Source organism: Amblyraja radiata, chromosome 6 (genome assembly GCF_010909765.2).
Source record: "Amblyraja radiata isolate CabotCenter1 chromosome 6, sAmbRad1.1.pri, whole genome shotgun sequence".
Lineage (NCBI taxonomy): Eukaryota > Metazoa > Chordata > Chondrichthyes > Rajiformes > Rajidae > Amblyraja > Amblyraja radiata.
The window spans coordinates 27,381,721-27,399,353 of record NC_045961.1 but is presented as its reverse complement, the minus strand read 5'-3'; the positions used below and the strand labels follow the sequence as shown (position 1 = coordinate 27,399,353).

The 17,633-nt window shown below is 39.5% G+C and overlaps 1 protein-coding gene across 1 annotated transcript in view; it reads left to right on the top strand.

Annotated features, from left to right (window-relative positions):
• arhgap42 (Rho GTPase activating protein 42) overlaps positions 1–17,633 on the top strand; it is a 254,861-nt gene that overhangs the window by 188,904 nt on the left and 48,324 nt on the right. Inside the window, exons 5-11 of the mRNA XM_033022363.1 lie at positions 440–541; positions 2,047–2,157; positions 9,930–10,034; positions 11,510–11,639; positions 13,089–13,189; positions 14,408–14,514; positions 16,986–17,064. Coding sequence (XP_032878254.1) covers positions 440–541; positions 2,047–2,157; positions 9,930–10,034; positions 11,510–11,639; positions 13,089–13,189; positions 14,408–14,514; positions 16,986–17,064 — 735 coding nt within the window. The remainder of the gene's footprint in view (positions 1–439; positions 542–2,046; positions 2,158–9,929; positions 10,035–11,509; positions 11,640–13,088; positions 13,190–14,407; positions 14,515–16,985; positions 17,065–17,633) is intronic.

The window sequence follows — 17,633 nt, the reverse complement described above, 5'->3', positions numbered from 1 at the left end:
TATTTTTTATTAATTTAGCTTTTATTTCATATTGGTAACTAATATGTGAATGAGTGCTTGATTTAAGAGACAAAGTTTAAAGTGTTGCTCAGTTAATGAAGTTAAAACGGATTTTTAATTGCAAACATTATTCAGCATCGCTTTATGGATCTACAGTACATATTCAAAGAATAAATAGCTTTCAGTGAGCTAGTATTATCCAATTTGGGTAAATATTCCATTATTATTGATCAATCATATTATTGTCAAACAAACAATATACTTTCCATTATTACTGTCATTTGTTTTCCTATTCTACTCAGAAATTAGAATTGACTTTCTCCAGCCAAATACCAAAATTAAGTGAACGGACTAAAAGCAATTCACCAATTAAATGTCCATGACAAATTATTTCAGAGGTAACTTGAGTATTTGCTCAAAATGTATATATTTTTTTTAGGATGGAAAGAAGAAGTTTGACAAAGAAAGTGAGAAATACTACTCTATATTGGAGAAACATTTGAATTTATCATCAAGGAAAAAAGAAGCACATTTACAAGAGGTAAGAAAACCATTGTCTTTACAGGGAGTATTTTTTGTGGAGCTTGAAGTACAAGTATTTATTGGAAAAATGTAAATTTCTCCAACATTCTTAATTACTGGGGGTGAGGGAGCTTCTGATTATCCCAATGTTAATTGAACAATTCTCTCTTGCCCTAAGAGCAGGAATTCACCCTCTGATATATACAGACATTGAAGAAAGCTTCATACTGAAGGTGGGGGAAGGAAGGTGTCTCTGATAGGGTGAAACTGGGACGGTCATGGCATCAACAGGAAACAAAGTTATCTGGTCAGTGATTGAATGGGAACAATTAGAGTGTGAGAAGGTGAATAAAAGAAAGTGAGAGTGCAACATGCCCAGCAAAGAGGAGGACAGGTTAGAAATGTTCTTCACTTCCAGAGGGGAACAAAGGAAAAGAAAAGCTGACAGGTTGAGCTTGGCATCTTTGACTCAACAAGTTAACTATGTTGGAGATAGACACAAAATGCTGGAGTAACTCAGCAGGGCAAGCAGCATCTCTGGAGAGAAGGAATGGGTGATGTTTCGTTTCGAGACCCTTCTTGAGACTGATTTCGACTCGAAACGTCACCCATACCTTCTCTTCAGAGATGCTGTCCGTCTCGCTGAGTTACTCCAGCATTTTGGGTCTACCTTTGATTTAAACCAGCATCTGCAGTTCCTTCCTACGCAAGTTAACTGTGTTTCTCTTCCCATAGATGTGCCTTGAGCAATTAGGTATTTCCTGTGTTTTTCTGCTTTTATTTTAGATTTTAGCTGTGTGTAGTTTTTTTGTGGATTTCCTTGTACATGTCTACATGTCTCAAAGTAGCAGGAGTGGTTATTGAAGCTTAAGGGAAAGATTGCCAAGACAAGGAATGCTGAGCTCATATAAGCTCTCCAATGGAGTCCGATTAACATCACCTCACTTTAATTGTTCGAAGGAGTTGAGAAAATAATTACATTTTTTAACTTGATTTCCAGAAATTAGATATTCCAGCTGAAAGGTAAGACTTGAGGGGCTGCTTGGTGATAAGAAGCTAGCGAGAGGCACCGGGCCATAATTGGATTAGCTGAGGCAAATACCAGGATGGTGTTTCCAGTAACTGAAGGTTCAAGACTATTGAGGACAAATTAAAAGTATTTGGCAAAAGACACAAGGGAAATACTATTCAAGTAGTAACTTTCAGATCATAACTACTTGCATAAAAACATTTTTATATAAGTACTGTAGTTATGATCTGACCATTACTACTTGAATAGAGGTGGAAACAATCAGAATTTTTAAGATGACAGGCACCCAAAGAAAAAATTCTTGAAGGCCAATGATTAATGAGCAGGGAAATGAGATTGATGATTGATTTAAGATGGCGTGAATTAGAATGCATTAATCTGAAATGCATGACCTCCTTGAGATAATGATTCCGTGAATGCTTATTTCCTATGATGAGCTTTTAAGTTAAATCAAAGTGGTATAAGAACAAAGTACAAATTCTTTCTTTTTGTAGGCCGACGCACAGGTTGACAAGGAACGGCAGAATTTTTATGAAGCTTCGTTGGAATATGTGTTCAAAGTTCAAGAAGTCCAGGAGAAAAAGAAGTTTGAATTTGTTGAACCTGTAAGTTAATGCTCCATAATTTCCTAACCTTGAGAGAACCTCTCAACATTGGGGGTTTCAGTCGAACGATATTCCAGCATTTCTCTTTTTCTGCTGTTGCCTGTTGGCTACATCTTTGACTACGGAATTTTAAATATTTGCAATTCAACTATTTAAATTGCTTTTTAAAGAATAAAAGGGCCTTGAATTTCTTTAATTATATTTAATTCCGATAAAATACAACAGTATTAACATTTAAAAAATATAACATGTTTATTGATAATTTTCTTGTAAAAAATGGTGGACAAGTATGAATCCTTGCTTAACTTGTCAATGTCAACTTGATTTATCCAATTATTTTATTTCGATGGTTTCTTTAAGTTCAATTGAGTGCAAAGTTAACTGTTTTCCATCTCTGCTCTGGTTGAATTTGGGTGAACCCTTATCCAGGAAGAAAAACGTGGACATATTACCTTTAAAGCCTAGTTTGCTGCCTGTATCTGAAGAGTTTATAAATGCATCAAAGTCATGCATTAAAGTACTCATGTTGAATTGGCCCAGATTTTCTTGGAATAGAATCAGCATTATCTCCTGATTGGAAGCCAGCTGATGAGTGAGATCCAGTACAATTCATTGCCTTTCTGACCAACGTTGATGGACTCTACCCCCCAAAATATGTAAATCAAATTAAATGGACTTAAAAATGAATTGCTTGTGCTTTTGCCCACTGCCATATCTTTCCTTTGAAATCAATGGACCCACTGGAGACAGTTTTATTTGGCAAGTTTTCTAGTTTATGTGCTGCTAAATGTTTGCAAGGAAATTTTTGTTTACAAGGAAGTTATATGGGAGGGCACAGAATTGTTGATAATTTCAGGAATTCTGTCTTCACACAAGATTCTCAAACTTTTGCTCACTTATGTAGATAAAGGGCAACAGCTCCGGGTGAAATTTGTGATTTAAGTCATAAAATCTGGATCAACCATTGAAGAAACAACAAATCAAGGTCATTGAAACAATAATTACCCTGAGATGCCCTGCACTAACCTTTGTGGTCTTTAATACAATACTCTCCACTCTCTTCCCTTTACACCTCACCCTTCAGCCGTTACTTAGGCCACATGGTCCTGTTTTTAGTGTTTGTGCCATAATCCAGTTGCTCAATCCAACTCCAAGGCTTGTTTCTTTTGGGCATGGTGTTTTGCAGGGCAGTGGTGGCTGTTTAATGTGCCCTTTCAGGGCCAAAGAATTTCTAGGCTTATGCTTAGGGCTAAGGTGCATTCTATGATACAAAACAAAACTTTCCCCAATGCCCATCTGCAAGTATGAAAATGCAGGAGTCATCTTCAATCATGTTATTTAGTTGAAACTAAATATCTGCTTAAAGAATAAGTGGAAAGGGGAACAGATCGTTAGTCTGTATAGGTGGTTCTATCTGAAAGTCTTGAATAAATCACATGGTTATAAATGTGATGCATATTTAGAAATGCATGTGTAATTTATAGATTTTTCTTCCTCTGTTCACCCAAAGTAATTGGAAACATTAGAATACAATTTCTCTGGTTACTAATGGGAATTTATTAAACGGAATTCCTTTGCAGTTTAAAGCAAGTAGCTTGCAACTTGAAGAACATATTTCAGTTTGTTGGTTAAGTTCTTCTGCATGAATTGCTGGATTGCTGTTGCAGAAAGAGTTTATTGAAGAAAGACAAAGTCCTCCATCGTAAACTGATCCAGAAGATTAAAATGCATGGGGTTATCAGTGACTTAGTCATATGGATTTAGAACAGGCTTACTGATAGGCAGAGGGTTGTGCTGGAAGGACTGTAAACAGTGGAGTTCCACAGCAATTTATGTTGGAACCTCTACTGTTTGTGAACACCGATTTTTCCAGTAACTGATGGTCTGTCAACCCCTATAATCTGGACAAAATTACAAGAGCTCAATTGAAATTCCATGAGCAGCCACAGATGGCGTTGCGAGTAGCAAGTGTCTTTCCCGCCGTGAAAGAATGGTCTCAATCTTCTCTCCTAACAGTTTCGCAATGACAATACAGTAAACCCTTGTTTTAAGGACACCCTTATACATAACAGATGTCAGATATAGTGGACAGACCTGCCCAGACCACCGCCAGGTCTCACCGTTTCTCCGGCCGTTTACAGCCCCGGTTTCCAACATCACTCCTGACTCGCAAGGTGCGCCAGCGAGCCCTTCTTCACCCACTGAATAGTCACAAAGTGCTGGAGTAATTCAGCGGGTCAGGATCTCTGGAGAACACAGATAGTTGACATCGGGACTTCCTCAGACTGATTCAGTCAGCTTGGTTATTCCAGCACTTTGTGTTTCAGTCTGCCCCCTCGGTCACCATGGGGCTCGCTCCCCTCTCACCTGATGTTGCTTCTAAGGTGGAGTGCATCGGCGACACCGGTGGTGGAGGGGGGAACTCTGGCATCTCACCTTTGGGTCGCTGCCTCCTTACCCCCAGATATGATAGTGACATTTATTTAAGAGGCTTTTAGATGGGCATACTGATATATAAGGAATGGAGGTATATGGATTATGTGCAGGCAAACAAGAGTTGGTCCTGGCATCATGTTCAGCACAGATATTGTGAGCCTGTTCTTGTGTTCTACTCTTTTATGTTCTATAAGAGTGCATCCCATCAATTTAGTTATCTGCCCCGTTTTTTAAAAACTTTTCTACCATTGAGTATTTTTAAGTGGTGGTCCAGTCTGTTAGGTTCCTGATTAAGCACAGAAGATATTCTTGATGTTACAGTTGATTTATTGTGTGTTCTTCTCTGGTAACTACTTTTCCAATGTAAGATAGGCTTTTGAAAAAAAATCTTTACTTAGCAGATTTTTGAAATTTCCTGTTCATATTTAAAACATGTAATTCAACGTATTGTTTTCATTTTGGTCTAATTAAAGTGTCATGCAGTGTGATTGGACACACATTTCCGACATTTCTACAGATGTGAAGAAGCATCGAATTCACTTGAAGGTTTAGTTGGTTGCAAGCCTCAGAGATTTTTGAATATAGTCGCCAAAATATTTTTAATTTCCATTTGCAGTGATTGTTTATTGTAGGAACTTTTAACTTTTTCCTCTTTTAGTTTGTCTGTTGGTTTACTTTAATCATCCCAACTGTTGCTGCTTTATATTGATGAGACCAAGCATAGAGTAGGCAACTATTGTGCTGAACACTTGTGCTCTGTCTGCCACGCCTTACTGGAGCTCTTGGTTGTTAACCATTTTAATTCCCCTTCCAATTCTCACACAAGTCTTTATTTGTTTTGATTTATTTTATTTGATTTCCACTAATGAGGTTTATGTTGACCTCCAATGTTTATTTAATGTCACAAAAAGGTAGTAAAGCATGTTTTTTTTCCTGGGTTTGTTAACGTAACAGCAATTGGGGCTTTCAGGACTGAAGGGATGGAGATATTAAGGTTTATGGCAGGAATTTAAACCCACGGGGATTTATTTGAATGCCAGAGGAGGATTGAGAGTATATGTGGTAATTTTGTTTCTTCCTAACCCCAAAGAAACAGAATATTCCTCAATTGACAGTGAACTATGCCATGGAAGATTTGCAGATTTAATGTAATAACTTTTTATTCCTGAACTATTTCACCAGTTTAAGCTCCAGATTTTTAAAATACAAGTTATGATTCAGCTTGCTGTGTAGTTTAGCTTCTCTACTTGGTCTGGATGCAAATGTTCAACTGTGCTGGGACTGCAGACCCAGATTAGGGCAGAAAGGCCTTTGTTGCCATATCACCAAGATCCCTCCTCCACAAAGTCCTGACAGGCTTTGGCAGCTGTGGAAAAATACCTCATGTTAAAGTCTGTGTGAGGGGTTGTAAAAGTCACATTTCTCCCATTATAGAGGCACATTTACAGACTATGGAACCATTTGAAAGTATGTATTTTAAATTCAGTTCATTGAAACAATGATTAGATAGATAATAAAATGGAATACCCAGCTGAACTTTTGTTCCTAGGCAGAAATGATGGGCAGTGGATTCCAGATTTGAATTCCCCATGATAATGCCGCTGGATACAAAATAATCAGCTGGAGTTGATCACTAGAGCAGAGTGTTAGATGCACTGACACCACATCCGGCTCCCTCCAATCTTCAGCAGCACTGGTTAAACCCAGGCCTGTGAGTGGCTGGATGCTGAGAACCGCTAACCACAGACCATGTGTCTGTTTGAATAGACACAAAAAGCTGGAGTAACTCAGTGGGTCAGACAGCATCTCTGGAGAAAAGGAATAGATGACGTTTCGCGTTGAGATCCTTCTTCTGTCTGTCCCGCTGAGTTACTCCAGCTTTCTGTGTCTATCTTTGGTTTAAACCAGCATCTGCGATTCCTTCCTACACGTGTCAGCTTGGTCTTGATTGTTTTAGACTAGTTTGTAAGTGGTGGGATTTGTAAACTGAAATTAATTGATAATGCACTGAACATTTAAAGAACTAAGGTGATTATTGTATTGGATTTTGGTTGTAGAAAGGTTGTCTATACTGCCCTCCAGTGGTATTATAGCACTTTGATTTGGCATTTATTTGCTTTGAGTGGTGTTTCTGAATAACCAGATGCATTCTTAAATGACAACTGGATATTTTTTCCAGGAAAATGCTTATAGCTGTAGTTCATTTAATTATCTATTACTGACGACCTTATTTGTGGAGCTCAGACAACTCTCCATAATTGTTATTTTCCATCTCAAGGGATTCTGAAATTACAGGGTTACCATCAACCCATGAAGACGCTGAGGATTTTTCTAAAGCAAAACTCTATTCAACTTACATTGAATGCACTTCTATTGAACTTATTTGTCAAACTAAAAAAGTTATAGATTCACATCCACTTCAGGACTTGAATACATAATTCAGTTTAATCTAGAGATTCATCCCACCGAGTTTATGCTGAACATCACTCACCCGTTCACACCAGTTCTTAGTTGTCCCACTTTCTCAGGCGCTCCCGCATTAGAGTAATTTACAGAAGCCAATTGATCAATAAACCCACACAAGGTTTGACCTACATACAGAACCTACGGCACACCAAGTCCACGTTGACCAATGATCAGCCATGCACTAGTTCTATCCTACACCTGAGGGACAATTTACAAAAACTAATTAACCTACAAAACTGCACGTCCTTGGGATGTGGGAGGAAAACAGGGGAACCTGGGGGAAACACAAGAAGAACATGCAAACTTCCCACAGCCAGCACCGGAGATCAGGGTTGAACCCAGATCTCCAACGCTGTGGGGCTGCAGGTCTGCCAGCTGTGCCACTCTACACTGTGCCACCTTTTAGTTAGCTACCTCACAGATTACTGAGGTAGAACTGCATTGCTGAGTTCCACACTTAAAGATTAGCCAGTAAACTAAACCCCTAATTACCATTTCAAAAGCATAACCAAGATGCGAAAGCAGAAACAAGGAAAAGAGCCAGTACATTTTGCTCCAGGGAGATTATTTAGCAGATTCATTAAAGTTACTGTTTGTGGAAACTTGCAAATATTTTCAAATGTAACATTGAGGCTGTTGAAAATTCTGTTAAAAACAATGCACCACAATTTTATTCATTCATTCCTTCATTTTTCTTTAGATATCAGAAGCTAAAATGCACCATGAATTGAAAGCTCAGTGTATCTTGGTGACGTGCAACTTGTAAATTGGGGAGGTGCCAGGGTGCATCATAAGGAACAATGCCCGTGTTATTCTGATTTAGTTTATATAACTAAATGCAGTTACGATTAGAAACACTACTTCCTAATTTTGCACATGTTTTCAAACAGTGGTGCTGACAGACTAAGGAAAAATGTTCCCGATGTTGGGGGAGTCCAGAACCAGGGGTCACAGTTTAAGAATAAGGGGTAGGCCATTTAGGACTGAGATGAGGAAAAACATTTTCAATCGAGAAGGCAGCTTTGGAAAGATGCATCAATGAAAAGAAAATTGAGTGGTTATCCGAAATTATTAGATCAAATATTAGGTCACACCCAGCCTAAGGATGAAGTGTTGTTTCTTTGAGTATTATTAAAGCCACACAGGAGGTCAAGACAGGGAGGTGGGAGTGGAGGAAGACAAATAATTAATGCCAGGCTACTCTGAGTTCAGGGTAGGTGGGAAGAAATGAAGTAAAAGGACTGGTGTTGCTTTTCCCACAGTTACATGGTAAAGTGATGAGAGAAGGGGAGTGGCTCGTGGAGATGGAGTCACAGAAGAAATAGTCCCATTGAGAAGCTGAAAGGGGAGTAGTGGGAAAGATATGTCTGGTGGTGTATCCCGTTTGTAAATGGAGGAAACTAATGGCAATGTTCAGTTGGGTTGGTTATATGTTGTCACATTTGGAAGTTGAGGGCCAGGGGGAGGTCTTTTGGTTGGGAGACAAGAGTTAGAACAGGAGTTCAGGAAATGGAGGAAACACGTTGAGACCACTGATTAACAATGATAGTGGGAAAACCACAACATGGAGAAAGGAAGATACATTTATGGCACTGATATGCATAATGTTTTGTCATCAGACTAGAGATGACAGAAACAGAGAAATTAGGAGGAAATAATGGAGTCCTTCCAGGAAGTAGGATGTGAAGAGTTGGGCCACGATAGTGGTGGGAGTCTTATAGCTGTGGGAGTCAGTGGGCTTATAACTTACTACTAAGATAGGGATGGAAAGAGTCAGTAATGGACCATAAGAAAATGTGAGCGGAGAGGAAATTGACAGCAAAGGTGATACATTTTCAGTTCTGTACAAGTGCAAGAAGCAGAGCCGATATATTTCTCAATGCAACAAAAAAGTAGTTGAATGAGGAGGACCCAACTAGGACTGAAGCAAGAACGATTCCATGTGTTTAATGAGGAGACGTGCATAGCTTGGATCCATACAAGTTCCTATTGCCACGCTGTTGACTTGGAGAATGTAAATGAGATTTAAGGCAAAGGTTTGAAATGCAAGAATAGGTTTGGCCAAAAGAAGTAGAGTGGTAATGAAAGGGGACTGGTTGGGTCTCTATTTAAGAAAGATGTGAGGAACATTCAGATGATCCTTGTGTGGGGTGGATGTGTGGAGGGCTGATATCCATGATGATGAGCTAGTTGAGAGCAAGAAACTGGAAATTGTCAAAGCAGTGTCAAAGGCATCAGAAGTGTAGTATTTGTAAGTGAGAAGTGAGTGGGCAAAGGGAGAAAGAATACAGTCTAGGATGGAAGAAATAAATGATGTTGGGCAGGAGTAGGCAAGAACAATGGATCGGCTAGGGCAGTCCCAATTGTTGATTATGGGCTGAAGGTTGAATGGACTGTGCAAATGTCAAGGACTATGAGGCTGTGGAAGGAAGATCTTCTGGGAAAATGAGGTCAATAGCCAAATGTTCAGTAATGGGTTAATCTACATGGGAATGTGTGAGAAAGTGCTTGAAACCTGACCTTTGGCTTGTTAAAATGAATGGTTCACAGTGACAACAATATCCTACAGAAATGTGGAAGTAATTGCCAACTAATTCTTGCATTAATGTTTACAGCACCTTCCGAGCCAGCAGTTAGATCTGGAATAGCGTAAACAGTTTGGAAGTATAAATTCTCCAGCAGTTTTCTGCCTGCAGATATATATTTTTAAACTATTTGATGATATAATATGAATTCAGTTACCCCGTATCTCAATTCTGGGATTGAGTTTGTTAATAGATTAGTGTGTGGGACAAATCTTGTGGATTGTAATTGCTCAACAGAGTTATTATTATTGTATGTGTTTTGAAAATCTGCTTATTTTCCTCCAGCTGCTGGCATTCCTTCAAGGATTATTCACTTTCTACCATGAAGGTTATGAGCTTGCACAGGAATTTGCACCCTACAAACAGCAGCTGCAGTACAATCTGCAAAATGTAAGATTTCGTCATTTACAAAAGTGTTGGTAAAATATCAGTGACGTAAAGAGCTGCAACGATTGAATAAAATTGAGGGAAATCAGTGGTGTTGACCTTGGTTTTAAAAGCCCAGAGATTATAACAAGAAGTGGTGGGCTAGTAATATGTTGTACTGCACAATGTTTATTATGTAATAGGCACCCTCCACACCTTGGAAGCAGTTATCTGCAGAGATTACTAGGAGCATTAAGTGAGAAATGATGAGCAATGTAGGCAGAGTCTTATTATGGCACTAGACTAAGTGGAACCCGTTGGGTCCCATGTTCACACGGGAGGGCTGGTCCCCAACGCAATATTCCACCTCCCCACCAATTCCAATATTGCTGTGGCATTTGCTGTGCTTTATTCCAAACCAACCACCACCAACAGCCATTTGCTGTGCTTTATTCCAAACCAACCACCACCAATAGCCATTTGCTGTGCTTTATTTCAAACCAACCACATTTTCATTTTCAAACCACATTAAGGGCACCCAAGGTCAGTAAAACCACACTAACAGTTTAGTAGACTTGTGTTCAGTGTTATTCACAGCTCAGACTGAGAGACTTGACCCTCTCGCTCCCCCATCTTGCAGAGACTGACTGAGGCACTCAACACTTCCGGGTTTTATGGTCCCTCTGGAAGGGGCATGGCCTTCAGGAGAGAGAATCTCAATCCTTTTTAAACACTAATCCTCTTGTCCTGCACAGTGGAGGGGGACTCTGAGTAAGGTGGGCATAAATCACAGCTGTAAGTGGCAGCGTTTTTTCTAAAATCAATATACAGAACAACAGGAAGTGGTCAAGATCAGACTTTTAGTAATATAGATTTTGTCAATAGTGCCTCAAGGCCAGCGGAACAATGCGTAACATAATGTACGACATGTACATATACAAGGGGCCCATGCACCAAAGTGGCCGGGCCCCTTGTTAATGTACGACATGTACATATACGAGGGACCCCTTGTTCAGTGTAGTCATGATTTATGTCATCATGCTGAAGGGATTGTTAACACAATTCTTTAGTTTCTAAAGTTTCTGAGAAAAATGAAAAAGATGAGGATGCAACTATTGGTTCTGCTCCTGTACAGAGAGTGAGAAAAGTGTGTTGTGTGATTTCTTAGAAATTTGGAAGAAAATTTAGAGGAAAAGTGTCAACTGTTGGTTGGTTTCATCATATCTAATCACTGACAACTTTACTGAAACTTTGAGTGTTTCAATATATTTGAAGAAGGAGGAGATTACAAGATGCTTTTTTCTTATATAGTGCAGCACATGTCAAGTAAAAAAATGTATGTTGCTATATAATAGTGCTCTCTGAGAGTCATGGTTTAACTTGTGTGTAAATAACGGAGCATTGTTGACCCCCCCGTTAATGTTCATTCCATCGTTTTTGGATTTTTATGCAAGTGTTGCAAGTTATCAAGCGTTCTCATGATTTAATTTCAATTTAAGACGAGAAATAATTTTGAAAGTACCAGACAGGAAGTGGAAAGACTGATGCAGAGGATGAAATCAGCCCCTCAGGATTACAAACCACCTGGACAGTGGACAATGGAGGGATATCTTTGTGTGCAGGAGAAGCGTAAGTGTACAAGACATGGGAAATATGTTTGATCTTGCATTTGTCAATCATTAACTCGCTAACTTTTTACTTGACCAATTGCATTTCTAAAATATTCTGTGTCTTTAGGTTTTCTTTCCTTCGGCTAGAAATTCAACTCTGCAATACGTTTTATACAATAATGCAGTTGTACCGTGGTTTACTCTTATGTGTCTGACATCATCTTAGCATCATGGGTTAACGTCTTGCATTGTGGGAGAAATACGACCAAGTTGTCGCAGAAACGGTCATCAAAGGACTCTCCTGGGAAAACGGTGTTTAGCAATGCAATGCTGAGTAGGGGCGTCTAAATGTTACATGGTTTTCTTGCAATCTTTTGATACTTTGGGATGCATCCCACACCTTCCTGTCCAACCCATATTTCTTCTCCCACATCTTCCTATCCACCAAGGCTCTAAGCATTTCTGTCACCCTTGAACAGTACCAGGCTCATGGGCCAATTATCCTTCACAGCTCAAATATAGGTCCCCTTGCAGCTTGAAACTTTACAAAGACCAATCCTCATCTGCATCAACCTTTCCCAGCCACTTCAATTGCCTGTACACCCAGCCCCAAACCTACATTGCTTGGCTCAAGGCCACTGGTTTTCCCCATCCCTCTTATGAAAATACTCATGATTCATCAAAATATTCAAGACTTTTTCATCTCGTGGGAAAGGCCGAGCTGCAGGTCAAGTTAAAATAGTCACAAATAAATCAATTGAGGAATTTTGTACAGACATCTTTAAACAGGGTCATCACAGGCTGTTGAAGTGAACAGTATAAATGAATTTGATAGGTAGGTGGAGTATCTTATCACCATCTTAGAGCACATCACATTGAGACCAAGCGATTGTTAAATAAAGATTAGCCAATCTATTTAGCAAGTTTAGTTGACAAAACTTTTATGTGCTTGTGTATTGTGATACTTGCATCGAACTGTATACAAAAATGAATTTCACTGTACCTCCGCACACGTGACAAATAATGTACCATAAAGTCGAGTAGAAATATTCAGAATTTGACTGGAGAGACCTTGTCTTTTTGAATGCTGCATAAAAGGTATGGAGCCATTCGGAGTGAAACAACTTACTGTTGTATAGTAAAAGTACACCATTAACCCGGAAGAGCAATAAGTTGTGTGTTGAAGGCCCTATTTTAGTTTTGTAATTAAAATGGAAAAAACATGCTATCTATTGCTTTATCACGTATGTCTTGGGCAGAGAGAAGACATATAATAAACTTTGTGATTCAGTGTTTTTACTTTGAAATGAACATAATATTGTGATAATTGTTTACATTTTCGTTAAAAAAATCTCATTTTATTCTAGTTCTTCAGTCATCGCATTTAAAAAATAGGCTTAATGTGGTTATATGCCTAGATGTATTGCTCCTTTATATGTAACTCATTTGACATGTCTTTCCATTTTAGGCTCCCTTGGGTTTGCCTGGATAAAACACTACTGTACATATGACAAAGCAACAAAAGCATTCTCAATGACCTTATGTGAACCAAAGTCAGGGGGGAAATTGGTAAATTCATTCGATTTGACATAAATAAGTATAAAATGCTATTTTCCAGAATTATATTCTAGAAGTCTTATAGTAATATATGTGCCTAACTCACAACACCTTGTTTCTGTCTCCATAACATTATCCTAAAACGGAATAATCACTTATCAGTCAAGATAGATCATCCCCTCTCTTCCTCCTTCTGTCTACTCTCCTTGAATAGAGGGTACTGTCCTATTGTCCCAGTAGGTAAGATTACCCTCACCAGGATCAATTCAGCTCTAACCAAACAATCATCTTAACCTACAAATAATTCTTCTGATTACCCCGTCTTTATCTCTGGAGTCTCTAAGGATCTACCATTGATGCTCTCTTTTTAATGTCTGCCTTTTGTGCCATCATCCATTATCTTCCCCCAACAGGAGCTCTACTTTCCAGTTAATGACTCTATCTATCCATCTCTCTGGTCATGACCGAGGTTGAACCAGCTTGTCCAAAACCTTATGTGCAGGAAAGAACTGCAGATGCTGGTTTAAATTGAAGATAGTTGCAAAATGCTGGAGTAACTGGAGGGACCTCTGGAGAGAAGGAATGGGTGACGTCCCTGGAGAGAAGGAATGGGTGACGTTTCAGGTCGAGAAGAAGGGTCTGAAGCCTGAAGAAGAGCCTCGACCCGAAACATCACCCATTCCTTCTCTCCAGAGATGCTACCTGTCCCGCTGAGTTCAGCATTTTGTGTCTACTTTTCCAAAACCTTTCCACCCTACATCAATTCTGACCCAAATCGCCCTGTGCTTCCCTTCCAAAATCTATCCACCTTTCCACCTCTCACTTTCTTCAATTTGACCTTAAGCTTTTTGATCACAGTTTGATCATCTACCATAATATTTCCAGTTGTGGTGTGGTGTCATTTTTGATGGTGATCCCATATAATGCATTAATTTGTTTTAATATATTAACAAGATTATGTAAATGCATTTGTAAGTAAAAGATATATTATGTTTTCTCAACTTGTCTAGTTCCACTTATGGTTTCAATGTTACAGGTATTTAAACACATATAATACAAGTATTTAAATACTAAGCATGTTCAATAAATGAAGACTTATAGGATTTGTAAAATATGTGAAAAAGGATAAAATCATTACACTGAAATATTCATTTACCTTAATCTAATCAAGTTGAAATTGTGTGGCATATGTCATGAAAATGTCTGACTTGTTAATCTTTTATTAAATAGAATGGTCTTGTCACGGCTTCAGAAATTTTCAAACTGAAGTTTTGTATTCGACGGAAAACTGACTCGATTGACAAGCGCTTCTGTTTTGATATTGAAGTTGTAGAAAGGCAAGTTAAATATATACCATAAAACTGTCTCCTTGAAATCAATGGATATAACTTGGCATTGACTGTAAATTGCAGCCTAAAAAACCAGTAATTTTATTCCACTACTGTAGCATTGTTCATGTTCAAATCAATGTTCATACCACTGGGGTGTATACATTGACTTCTCCAATTTCAGGTCGCCCTTGCTTTCTCCCTCCTTCCCCTCCCCTTCCAGGCTCTCCCACAACCTACTGTCTCCGCTTCTTTCTTTCTTCTCAATGCCCCCCCCCCCCCCCCCCACATCAGTCTGAAGAAGGGTCTCGACCTGAAACGTCACCTATTCCGTCTTTATTCCAATGGTAATTTTGTAATGGTGTTTTACAGATTAATTATTCGAAAATATTTTTTTAAATTTGTTTTATTTCTAAGCAACCTGATGTTCCTTTTGTTGTTTTTTAAGGCCATCCCAATTTTTGCCCTCCTGATTTTGTGATCCTGAATCTCAAGTAATATACATCCTTGGCTTTCTCTACAGTATAGTGGGTACTGTATGATAGCTGTATCCAGCATATTTATCTCTACAATACACTCATCATTTTCCAACTAGCATGCTAAAATTACCTTTATTTGAATTCAAAATGTCTATCTTCTCCAGCAATGAGCTATCTTCTCCAGAGTTTTATTTTTAATGTAATTCCCAAATCAGATAGGGAGACACAGTGTCGCCATTGAGTCACTGAGTGGGTATTTGCTGCTCAGGAGTAGGGAATGAGGAGGGGCATTGGATTCATGGAAGATGGTGCTAAAAAGGATTGGAACTCATGGGCAACCAAAAAGGGGAAAGTACAAGGATGTGGAATGGATGCGCTCGATAATTGGAGGAGAAACAGTTTACAAATTTCATGTATTTGGTTTTATGGGTGAAAGTGGAGAATGCAACAGGAATCTTTTGGTTGAGAATGTTTGTTGTGGATGAAGCGTGAGGAGTTATTTCTCTGGTATATGGACTGTGCCCAGCTATGGAAAGAAACAAATGTAGTACTTGAAAAGAGTAGCCCTAGTACCTGTTGCCTTGTGCTTATCAGTAAATAGCATGTGGAGATGGGGGCTCCACCAGAGCCTAGCCTGTGAATGTGGAGCAGAACAATAGACAGCCAACCATGTCATCGCTGGGTGCCCGCTCTACCACCCACCAAATGGAGCTCAGGGCCTGGCAGACATTGACGCAGAGACAACAACCTGGCTGCTCAACACCCGGCTTGAGATCTAACTATTCCTTTGGTTTATGTTTCATTTGCAAGAAAAAGATGATTATAGTTTCTAGTCTGCAGATTTGAAGCCATGGAGATGCTTGCCATAGAGGGGGTATAGAGAAGGTTCACCAGACTGATTCCTGGGATGTCAGGACTTTCATATGAAGGAAGACTGGATAGACTCGGCTTGTACTTGCTAGAATTTAGAAGATTGAGGGGGGAACTTATAGAAACTTACAAAATTCTTAAGGGGTTGGACTGGCTAGATGCAGGAAGATTGTTCCCGATGTTGGGGAAGTCCAGAACAAGGGGTCACAGTTTACGGATAAGGGGGAAATCTTTTAGGACCGAGATGAGAAAAACATTTTTCACACAGAGAGTGGTGAATCTCTGGAATTCTCTGCCACAGAAGGTAGTTGAGGCCAGTTCATTGGCTATATTTAAGAGGGAGTTAGATGTGGCCCTTGTGGCTAAAGGGATCAGGGGGTATGGAGAGAAGGCAGGTACAGGAGCTGGATGATCAGCCTGATCTTATTGAATGGCTGAAGGACCGAATGGCCTACTCCTGCATCTATTTTCTAAGCTTCTATGTTTAAGAGTAGGAGTGGATATGGTAAATTGGCTGCGATCTATTTGTAGCAAAACCTCAAGAGAGGAGCATTGTGTAAAACCTGCCGGTTCCAAACGGATCATTGGAGACATTAATATGTCATCAAGATAAGAAAATCTTTACACTGTCAGATACAGCGCGGAAACAGGTCCTTTGGCCCACTGGGTCTGTGCTGACCAGCGATCCCCGCATATTAACACTATCCTACACACACTAGGAACAATTTTTACATATACCAAGCCAATTTACCCACATACCTGTACGACTTTAGAGTGTGGGAGGAAACAGAAGATCTCGGAGAAAACCCATGAGGTAACGGGGAGAACGTACAAACTCCTTACAGACAGCACCCATAGTGGGGATCGGACCCGGGTCTCCGGCGCTGCAAGTGCTGAAAGACAGTAACTCTACCGCTGTGCCACCGTGCTGCCCATGCTGTTATAATTTAGAGTTATTTATTGTCTGATAGTGTATCTTCGCTGTACAGAAAAGAAAACATATTTGATCATATCCAAAGGTATTGATGTTGGAGATTAAAAAAAAATGTAAATTCAGTGCATCATGTGAAGTTTCTCCAGAGCATTTTCAATAATTGTAATTTTCCTTCCGTGTTACTTTTCCTTTTCTAGACAAGGTATTGTAACACTACAGGCTCAGTCGGAAGCAAATAGAAAACTTTGGTTGGAAGCAATGGATGGAAAGGAACCGGTATGCGTTTTGTATAAAGTATCTAATTAGCAATTGGTCTATAGTTGTATTTGTTATTTGGCACAAATTGTATTTGCCTCTGGTATGGAAATGGCAGCTTTGACCTACTTGTTGGTCCATACGTTTATAACATCTTATGTATTAGAGCATAAAGTACCTGTAATGTTGGAGGGCAGGACAGAGCTCCATGCTTGGTCTCTCCTCTGACAATCTCTGTTGCAACCAAGCTGAGGGACTTGCAGCTCAACCATTACTGGGCAAAACTAACTTGACACTGTTCATTTAAATATGGCCGCCACCCTTTACCAGCTTAAGTGAAAGTCAACTATTTTTTATTTGTTTTTTCGTTATTTCAATTTATATTGACATTTCGATGGAAGAGGACGGAGTGTGGCGGGGGGGGGGGGGGGAGGGGAAAGGGAGGAATGGGTGCACATCCAGGTGGGGCACAAGGAAATGACAGGGTGGAGGTGTGGGAGGTTGTTTGCCTAAAATTAGTAGAGAATTTAGTGTTCATCCGATTGGGTTATAAGTAGAGCCAGGATTTTGCCATAAATGCCATGTGCCTT